This window comes from Sinocyclocheilus rhinocerous, unplaced genomic scaffold (assembly GCF_001515625.1).
Source record: "Sinocyclocheilus rhinocerous isolate Xijiao unplaced genomic scaffold, SAMN03320098_v1.1 scaffold938, whole genome shotgun sequence".
Classification (NCBI taxonomy): domain Eukaryota; kingdom Metazoa; phylum Chordata; class Actinopteri; order Cypriniformes; family Cyprinidae; genus Sinocyclocheilus; species Sinocyclocheilus rhinocerous.
In genome coordinates, this window is record NW_015665007.1 from 1,448,436 (window position 1) to 1,459,303 (window position 10,868).

At 40.4% G+C, this 10,868-nt stretch overlaps 1 protein-coding gene across 8 annotated transcripts in view; it reads right to left on the minus strand.

Annotated features, from left to right (window-relative positions):
• The window catches only part of LOC107730859 (MDS1 and EVI1 complex locus protein EVI1-like), a 27,047-nt gene extending 17,338 nt beyond the window's left edge, over positions 1-9,709 (minus strand). For 3 of the 8 annotated variants that reach the window (XM_016541807.1, XM_016541810.1, XM_016541806.1), the window contains exons 1-6: positions 8,912-9,709; positions 7,244-7,360; positions 1,851-1,953; positions 1,529-1,775; positions 1,112-1,259; positions 485-665 (exon numbers count right to left, since the gene is read on the minus strand). In XM_016541807.1, the coding sequence (XP_016397293.1) occupies positions 485-665; positions 1,112-1,259; positions 1,529-1,775; positions 1,851-1,899 (625 nt within the window). In that variant the 5' untranslated portion in view covers positions 1,900-1,953; positions 7,244-7,360; positions 8,912-9,709. The remainder of the gene's footprint in view (positions 1-484; positions 666-1,111; positions 1,260-1,528; positions 1,776-1,850; positions 1,954-7,243; positions 7,361-8,911) is intronic. The other 5 variants (XM_016541814.1, XM_016541813.1, XM_016541812.1 and 2 more) reach the window with 3 other exon arrangements.
• Positions 9,710-10,868: the final 1,159 nt, after the last annotated feature.

The following is a 10,868-nucleotide window of genomic DNA, read 5'->3' on the forward strand; positions in this document are numbered from 1 at the left end:
TATATATATAAACTTTAAAACAACCTCACTTCTCTGACTGCCACTTTTCACAATCCAATAAATTCCAGACGAACAGAAATTTTTTTTCTACCTGAATATTCTGTTTTTCTGTGAAATGTGTCACATTTTGGAAGTAAAATGGGTTGCAAATGCTGTTTCATGTTAACTTTAAAAAGTGCACGATAAGGATTATAAACAGATCTAACATCAACATAAGTGCCTGATAACCCAGGCCAGCCGGAGAGCTCCACCAGCCTCGAAAACAGATTTGAATCTATTAATATTTATTAATTTGGTGGACGCTTTGTATCCAAAGCAAGTTACACTGCATTGAATGTATACTTGTCTTTAAATACCAGTTGAGCAAATTAGAAAGTGGAGTGGACCTATCTTCAGATTCAGAATTTGGTGGGAATTTCAAAAGGACGCTGGAGCTCTCCAGCTCTGTGGTGTGGTGTTCAGAGTAGAAAGCATGCAGACTTACATATGAAGGGTCTGAGTGACTTACATATGAAGGGCTTGACGGAAGAGTGGATGTGTTTGTGTTGTTTAAGGCCCGAGGAGGTGGCAAAGGTCTTGCCACAGTCGGGGCAGGCGTGAGCTCGCGCCCCCATGTGCTGAGAGCGGATGTGCCTCTGTAAGTTACTGGGGTCTGTGAACACCTGCTGGGTAAAGACAGAGATATAGGGACAAAGTTTACATACACAGCCTACTGACAGCGTGATATATATTGGAGTGGATCTCAACTGGTTTTGACTGGACATCAAAGTGGCAATCCAAAAGTACCACAACTGATTATTGTACAAAAGTAAACAAGAACGTGGTTGTAAACAAACACTGACATCTTATTTGTACATCATATTTGCTCAAACTGGACATACAATCTTTGAAGTCAACAACAAAGATTGTTCTCATCCATTTTTATGTTGATAAGGCTATTTATTTTGCAATCCTAACTATACATGATTATATTGTCAGTCGCTTTTTATTAATTGTATTTATCACCGTATTTTCCATGATAGAATTACTGTTGGGTTTGAGGTAACAGAAGGTGAGCTACAGTAAGAGATGCCAGTTTTTGCACACGTCTTTTCTAATGTCTGGACTCTACCTTTGAGCAGTTTTCACATTCATAATGCTTGCCGCTGTCATGTGACATCTGGTGGCGAATCAGGTTTGATTTCCAGTTGAATGCCTTTGGACACTGATCACACTTATACTCCCTCTCATCGGAGTGAGACAGAGAGTGAGTGTCCAGACTGAGAGACAGACAGAAAAAGAGAAAGACAGAATTATCAGATTTGATTGTGTTTCTTGTTTTGGTAGAAACATGTATATAAAAAAATGAAAATAATGTTTGGGTTCGGGTCAGAGGTAGTCTGTAGTCATAGAAAAGGGACTACAGTTGAAATGTAGCTTTAATCTAATTCTGTTACAATATTTATCTTGGGAATTGTCCCTGAAATATAACATAACATAACATAACATAACATAACATAACATATAACATAAAATAGAGTGTTCTAACCTCTGGGCATCAGGAAAGACCTGCTCACACTCCTTACACTCCTGTGGGGAGCGGGGTAAGTTCAGGGGGTGAGTGTGTAAGTGCAGCAGATCAAGATCAGGATCGTCTGCAGTGCTGGGCAGACCCTGCTTAGACAGCTTGAAGCCGGAGGAAGGCGGGGTACCGCAGGCATGCTTCTGATGGTCCAGCAGCTCTGAACCAGACTCAAAGTTCAGGTCACAGTCCTCACAACGGTATTGACGCTCCTCTGCAACAACAAAACGAGTGAGTTAGGAAGTGTGTGTTTGTGTGTGTGTGTTTGTGTGTATGAGTGCTAACTCACCGTGTATGTCTGGAGCCATGGTCTCACATGAAAATTCCTCAGCCTTCATGAACAGTAAGAGTTCCTCACCCGGCTGGACCTCTCGGACCACACGGTAAAAGATCTAGAGAGAGAGGCAGACATTTAACATGGGACAGAATACTGATACACTACTGTTTAGTGTTTACAACTACAGATCCTCAGCATTCCAAATGACACTGTCAATCATCAGATCCTCCTGTCTGCCCTCTCTTCACTGGGCATCACAGGGATTCCTCTTCGCTGGTTTGAATCCTATCTCACTGGTAGGTCTTTCAGGGTGGCTTGGGGAGGGGAGGTATCCAAAGCACATCAACTTGTCACTGGGGTTCCTCAGGGATCAGTTCTTGGACCCCTCCTCTTCTCCATATACACAACATCACTGGGTCCCATCATACAGGCACATGGCTTCTCCTACCATTGCTATGCTGATGACACACAGCTCTATCTTTCATTTCAACCAGATGATCCAACGGTAGCTGCACGGATCTCAGGCTGCCTGGCGGACATCTCGGCATGGATGAAAGAATATCACCTACAGCTCAACCTGGCAAAGACTGAGCTTCTTTTCTTCCCTGCCACTCCAACTCTACAGTATGATTTCTCCATCCAGCTAGGTTCTTCTACAATTACCCCATCAACTTCGGTCAGAAATCTCGGTGTAACCTTTGATGACCAGCTGACCGTCAAAGACCACATTGCAAAGACCGCTCGATCTTGCAGGTTTGCATTGCACAACATCAGAAAGATCAGGCCCTTTCTAACGGAGCATGCTGCACAACTTCTTGTCCAGGCCCTTGTCATTTCTAGGCTGGACTACTGCAATGCTCTTCTGGCTAGACTTCCATCAAGCACAATCAAACCTCGACAAATGATTCAGAATGCAGCGGTACAACTGGTCTTCAACGAGCCCAAAAAGCCCACGTTACATCTCCTTGCACTGGCTACCGGTTGCGGCTCGAATCAAGTTCAAGACATTGATGCTTGCATATAGAACAGCCACAGGCTCAGCACCCGCCTACTTCCACTCACTACTACGAATCTACATCCCCTCCAGAAGTCTGAGATCCGCTAGTGAGCGACGCCTCGTGGTACCATCACAGAGAGGCTCAAAATCACTTTCCAGAACATTCTCGTTCAAAAAAAATTCTATCTCTTTATCTATTCCTTCTCTTTCTACCTTGTACTTATTTGAACAATGTCTAAAAACTTGGTATTACAAGCACTTCCTGTATCTGTTTGCCTCTTTAAGAAGAATCGCTTTATGTATCCCCCAATTGTAAGTCGCTTTGGATAAAAGCGTCTGCTAAATGTCTAAATGTAAATGTAAATGTAAATGGTGTAACTGTCTATATTTTTACGAGCATGTGAAATAAAAAAGAAACGACAATACATTTTGATGGACAAACAATGATGGGAACCTGAGCTTGAGCATGTGTGTTTGAAAGAGACGGTGTTAAAGAATCCGAATGGAGACCTATCTGTTTGACACACACACACTTCCTGCGTGAACACAATAGGTAGTGGGAGAAACACAGTTGTGTTATTTGGATGGTGTTATTTTTGGCAAGCCTTGAAGGCATTAGACGGCTCACTTCCTGTTCAGTCCGGTGGTGACATTTGAGCATTCGTATTAGAGATGTCACACAATCAGACAGACACGCACAAAAACCCCTGATAATATGATAAAGGCAACAGTGAGGTGGAGACCCCTTGGAAACGCCATGGTCTTTATGTGTGTGTATGTGTGTGTACAAGACCCAGCAGGCTGTGGGGGACACGGAGGGACCGAGTCCTGCTCTATTGTTTAACAGGAGAATACAGGGAACTAACAGGACCCTCAAGACAACATGAGAATGGAGTCTCTCACACACACTTTCATGGCCTGTCTACCCCTTCTGGTGCCTTCCTGCAGATCTCTGATATCTTGTACTTGTAATGTCACAACCGACCCTCTTTCTGTGAGTGTGTGTGTGTGTTTTTATCACACAAAGACAGGGAGCAAAGGGCCACAATAATATTGTGAGTACGAGACAAAGGCAGAGCTGTTCAAACGCGGTGTGAGGGGCCATGGGGTGAATGATACGGGAACACACACTCATACAACTTGTTGGTCGAGGACGCAGCGAGCCAGCCAAGCTCAGAGATCAGGGGAGTTTACTGGGCATCACTCCTGGCAACCCATTCTGGGCCGTGGTTTGATTCTTCAGTGCCAAGGGTGAGTGCCAACCTGCAAGTCTTTTCAGATGCCACAGAAGTGTGTGTGCACACGCTCTCACACACTGTTCTGAGGATAAATGCATATTATCGGGAGGACTTTTGAGTGGTATCCACAACAGAACGTTAAATATCAGGACAATGTTACTACAGCTTGCAAAATTACTAGATATGACAAATTCACTCTGGATGTTTAAATATAGTATAATATATAGTAAATCTACTATAACTACTAACTAAATAAATAAATCCATGGGCGTTCCAAAAGGTAAAAAAATAACAATAAAAAAAAAATAGCAGAGTTTAAAATAAAATAAAATAAAATAAAATAAAACAAAACAAAATAAAATAAATAATAATACTCACTCACTCACTCCCTGGGTGTTCCCAAAGGTAAAATGAAATTAAGTATATGCATATAAATACATATATAGAAATATGAAAATAATAAAATATGTAATATAATGTAATATCAAAAATAAACATTAAATATACTGAAAAGCAAATAAATAAATAAATACACACACCTCGGAAGAAAAAAAAAATGTTTAATCCTTTTTTTTTTTAGGTGATGCGGTTTTGGTTAGTCTGTACTCATAATTATCTTTATGGTACGTCCTCATTGGATAGCAAGGTAAATATGTGAATGTGTCTGGGTTAGGAAGTCTGGTAGTTTCAGGTTAACTGATAAGTGAAGGTTGTAAACTTATTAACTTTCAGTGGCTTATAATAACACATTGACCCAGACCTCAATGCACATGGAGAATAAATATGATCCTTGCCAATTTTGACCCATACTGAACCACAGAAGACTAATCAAACGTTTATCATCAGGACTTATCTTTCCAAGACTTTAAGATACACAGGCACTTGCACTTGACTTTGAGGGCACTGAGAAGTGCACTAGATAATCGTTACCTTGACTTCTGCAATTACTGAAGCAAACAGTCTAAGACTTTCCTCTCCAAGTAAGAGAGGTCACTTCATATACAAGCACCGCACACACATACACTCACATAGCTCGGCTCTATTGTGTAAGTGTCTATGAGAAACGGATGTTAGTCCACTGATGTCCTGATAAACAGGTCCATTAGATCCTTCGTTCAGCACTGTAGGAATGAAAAACACTCTCACACAGACCAACGCCTCACACTGAAATCCCCCTTTCCCCTTCCCCAGGTCCAGTGTAAAGGTGACGAGTGATAAGCTGGAATAATCAGACAATCAGCGTTCCTTGTGTCCAAGTTGATCAATATCTGTCCAGCCATGGATTTTCTTCATGCTAATTGTTCTAGGTAACATTTAACAAAGAATATTGAAGTGTTAAACAGCTAAATCAAAATGATGAATCTAGCATTTTGTTTCACACCGATTTTCTTGTTTTCTCTCAGTTTTAAATAACAATAATTAAGCTTTAAATAGCAACACGATCAAAATCCATCCAACAATTCTAGATAACACCTTAAGGAATAAATTAAGGAAAGCTGTGGGGGACTGGAAAAAGAAGAATGCATTCCTTTACCTCCACGCAGCCAAAATCTATTCTTTATGAAAACTGATAACGGTCAGTCTTTTGTATCTCTCTCTCCAGGTTTTGTCGCTATAAGGAGGTACAGCGTGATTATAAAAACATGTGGGATGCCGGAAGCCATAAAGTCTAAGCCCAACTCTTTGTTATGACAAGGTGTCATAGTTTAACAATTATGGCGCATTTCATAATGCTGTGTCTGAACAGGTTCTCTTCCTCTCTTTCTCTTAGTTTCTCTTTATGAAAACCTTTAGAAAAGTAAAATATTTAGAAAATCTAGACCCAGTCCTGCTTCTTTATTACTCATCAAATATCAAAATTACACTTTAGATTGAGAAACGTTTGGATTTGATTCTTCTAGTGGATCTCACATTTTGTAAAGTTGAATATGGAAAATACAATTGGCCTGTTTAACATTTAAATTAATCCTCAACATACGTCATTTCATTTGAAAAGGCCGACTGGTGCTTCAAGAGTTCTTTGTTATCTGTAGACAGGCAAACGGTAAGTTCATTTCATAATGACTGGGTTCACTGAATATCTCACTGTGCGATTTGGGATCTCCAAAATAATCCCGATAGCATGAACTGATCACATGATTATTGTTTCGTTAGATTTAGCTTGCTGTGCTGTGTAGTGGTTCAAGAAAGCACAACAAAACTTCAACTCAACGCAATCCAACCCAGCTAATCTCCATTTAAATCTACTTGAGTCCAGATCAATGCAGTCTGAATTTGATCCAGTCCATCTCTACTCATCTCAGTTTATTCCAGTATGGTCTATTTTGCTTTAACTAATCGTAATTTAATCTATTTGATCTCAGTTTCCCTCATATTAATTTATTTCAACTCACTTAACTCAATAAAACTAAATTTAATCCTGCTTAACTCAGCTCATCTTAATTGAATCCAGCTCAACTTGACTTAACTGGATTTAACTTGACTTAAAAGTTAAATCCAGTACATCTCAACTCAGTTTAATCTCAGTTCAATTCAGACAATATAATTGAATCTAGTCAAACTCAGTTCAGTATAACTCAGTGAAACTCATTTAATCCACTTTATCTTAATCCAACTAGACTACTCAGTTTCTCTTCAAATATGGACAGAAAACGTTTACATTTTAAAAGCTGCCTTTTAAACACACCAAAATGACAAACTAACCTCACAGAATTGGTTCAACCAAGGAAGAAAATAAAAAATAAAATGTAAACAGTAAAATTTTGTGGTGTGTAAAATACTGTGAATAAAAGCTGTGAATTTATGGATATGACTCATTCTCTTTGACTTCTCTCTCTCTCTTTGAGATTCTCTTTCTAACTGTCTTTCACTCCATAAGGATTCAGGAATTTGTCGTCCCTCATATATCTGAGTGCAAAGATACAAAATGTGTGATTATCATCATGCTTGACCGAAAGAGTGAGTGTGGGTGTGTGTGTGATCCTGGCCTGTGGTCCTTCACGCTACAGCCAAGATACAAAAGACCAAAACACAGTGACACACATAGAACAAGAACGAGAATGCAGAAGGAATCTGCTATTAAAGATAGCAGAAACACCTTTAAACACTTCATTATGTCGGCCATGCAGGTGCTCTGAGTGTGTGTGTGTGTGTGTGTGTTCTCCACGTACCTGCTCATGTATCTGGCAGGCTGTGAGGTTGTGTTGGTGGGTGGATGGAGAGATCTGGACGTGCCTTAGCCAGCTCCTGCTATCACACACGCTCTCATCCAAACCTGTCTGCTCGCCCTGAGAGAGAAAGAGAAGAGAGAGAGATCAGTCTTTGATCTTGATTACTGTGCAGTGACTAAAATCTCATGCCACCCACTGAGGCTTAGAAAACAGCGATACAGATAAGTCAAACTTATTGACACACACACACACACACACACCGTTTCTCTAAGACACTCTCTGACAACATCTTCTTTGCACACTTTGCTTCTCTCCCTCACTCACAGCCTCTTCACCTTTGCTTTTTAGTCATCAAGCGAATGTCACAAACAAAACAAAATTCTTAACTTCATCTTAAACATCATCTAGTGGCTCAGCTAACTGGCATCTTTTCAAGTAAGTTCCACACATCAACACCACAGTGCTTTTTTGAATTTAAAGTATTGTTTTGCGAAATAGACACAAAAATGATATACATACAATTTATACACTTTCAGTACCTAGTTAGTAGTTAGGCTAGTCTATCTTTAGTTTTTCAGCAAATATACATAGCAAACAATTTAAAGGTTTTACAATACATTTAAAAGTAAAATGGAAAAGCTTTAAAAGGGTCTAAATTGCAGATTTGAATGCAAACAAAATGATTTTGCAAAGACATTTTTTTTTATATAAAGACACAGACTTTCAGTCTGCCCAGTAACAGTCTTCACATTGCTGCATTTTCTGCCAAAACTCTTGAAACAAAAATAACGGGTTTGTTTTTCACAGAGCTGCCAAACTACCGTTACAGTCCTTACAAACTCTCTCGCTCTTTCCGTGAAGTGTAACGAATACAAACACATTATTAACGGAGAAAAAACGAGACAGTTGCATTTTAAGAGCAAACTAAACATTTCTTTATTATTTAGGCTTTGAGTTTATGTAGTTTAAGGCCAAATAAACCCACCGCACGCAAACTCGTCCCCTCCCAAACAACACTGATTCTCTCACGATCTCTCTCTTTTTTTAAAGAAATATAAAAACAAATAATTTGTGTTGAAATAAATAGATAAAAACAAAATGTCAGAAAGTACATGTAGCAAAAGTGTATTTCAAGTGTCTAGATAGATATTTTTAAAACAATGTGTTTTTGTAGAAAAAGAAAAAAAATGTTTTATTACCACAAACTAAACTCGTAAAACTAGACACATTTGTCAGCTGTAATAACGTTCGGTTTTATTTTCTATTGTGACGAGAATGCATCTTTCATTGAACAAAATTCGTTTCATTTGGAAAACGATGCATACAATTGTTTAAAACAAAAACAAAACGTGAAATATTGCTCAGAAAACAAGTTTCAACTGAAAAGTAAATAAAAACCAGTTACTCAGGAAACCCCCCCCCCCCAAAATACTACAAAAGTACAAAATCTATAGACAAAGAAAATAATAATAATAATAATAATAAAAAGCTAGAGATCTTAGCGACACGCATAGCATTTAAGCGTTCCGCTTCAGAGCAAAGAACCAAAGCCCTTCGTCTCGATACAATTAAACAAGTTCAAAGGTGAAGGATGAATGGACTTTTATTTGACCATTAATTCGCGGCTTGTCAGAGACAAACGTTGATATAAGAACATAAACCGCCTACCTTAAGAACTCCACGGAAATCTCACTGGGAAAAATGAATCAATGAAACTGCACCAAAAAACTCACAACAGCCCCGAATGAAGCTCGTGCGCGACCGCTGTGTTTTGCGGCATGTATCCGTGTCTCTTGCTGAAGAAAAAAAAAAATCGCCGCCTCTCTCCTCTCGTTTTGCTCTTATCAAGCGGACGACACGCTCATTTTCCCCGCGGACAAAAACTTTGTCCAACTTCAGTCCGTCCTTCCACGAATCGTTCCGTTGAAAGTCCCCAGGTGTCGTTCGGTCTGGCTGGCGGGTTTATTCACTGTCTCTCTTCCTGGCATCGGATCGCGAGTGAAAGAGCGTGAAAAGGAACAGAAGGACGGCGAGGATCGTCCACCTTCAGTGATCTGAACGCGTAGGAGTGTCTCTGTCTGTCCCGTTCAAGTGGATCCTCTCTTGTCCCATGCGAGGGAGATGCGCTGAGGAGGAGGAGGATGAGGATGAGGAGGAGGGGAGGGGGGACCTGTCTCGCGTGTCCACCGGTCGGAAGTTGCGCGAGGCTCCTCCACGATCGCGGCGAGGCGAGGTCAGCGCGATGTCGGGACGGGGCTGCTCGTGGATAGACCCGAATTTCCCTGCTTTAATGAAGGCATCCAGTAATCACGAAATCAGCGGCGTTTTCCCTCCCAGCTTGCTTTGCTCGCGGGGGAAGGTCACGAAAACGAGGGAGGCTCGTGCAAGTGAAAGTGCACTGAGGTGTAACACTGTTGTTTCTTTAAAACTAAATGATGTGCAATTAACATTACGATTAATTTAAGAGCTAACATTTGCGTTTAGCTTTAGTAAACACAAACAGAGCTACCTTTCAAATAGCCTAATCGTTTTTTATCTTCTTTCTCCCCTCATGCACAATACACCTGCTCCTAGACAGCCCACGACTGAATACGATACAAAGCTAAATAAATCCTAAATAAACCCTACCCACCTCTTTACACAAAACAAATGCAATATTTCACCAAAAAAGAATTGAAAAAAAAAAAAAAAAATCGCAAACTTTAAGTTTATTATGAACAGGAAAATAATGTCCTACTATTTTAACATCTCCATAAAATTAAATGCTTTTTCGTACAATACTTTTTCAACACTAGGTGGTTATTATTCACGTTTTGTTTTGCATTATTTATATTTTAAATCTAGCGAACTGTTTAAAAATAAAGTTTTAACAAGTGGTTTAGCACTTAACCCGGTTTTTTTTAAGATTCTAAAGAACTTGTGAACTTGAATGATCTCATTTTGCATTAGTCCCTTATTTTTAAGAGTGAGACTTCTGGACTCTTGGAGTCCAGCGCATGAACAAGCGCAATCCACTGACGGGACTCTAATGACTCTGATGAAGATGAATATGTCTCCCTGGCCTATCTTTGACATTGAACTCGAGGTCCAGATAATGTCCATTGTTTAATGAAATCGCAGGGCAGAAGCGGAGGAAGGACAGAAAAAAAATCATGTGTAAATACGGCGGCCCTCGTCAAAGATTCCCATACCCGCGCTCCTTGAGAACCGCAAAGAGACCCCGGTCCGCCGCGCATCGATTTCCTGCCATTCCTCGACTTGTCCATTGTTGGAAGCCTTTTTAATTTAGCCATAAATTGGGAAAGCTCAAGCTATGAGCTGTTCTATTTTCTCCCTGTCAGGATGAGGGATTTGGTTTATGATGCATTGTGTATTAAATACAAGTAATCTGGGAAAGTGATTGCCTGGCCTCGCCGGGGTCTGATGGAGGCTGGTGATAGAGGCTCCTCAGCGGAATTGTTCTGAAAGGAGGAAGCGATAGCAGATAAACAAAAGGGCCGGTGGTATCTGTACCAAGCCAGGGGTAAAACGGGGTAAGAGAGCCCACGGGGCAGGGGCAACTCCTGAAGCGTGACTTCGCGCCTCTCCGGTAGATGGCGTAGTGAGCTGGGTTTAAAAACTGGAG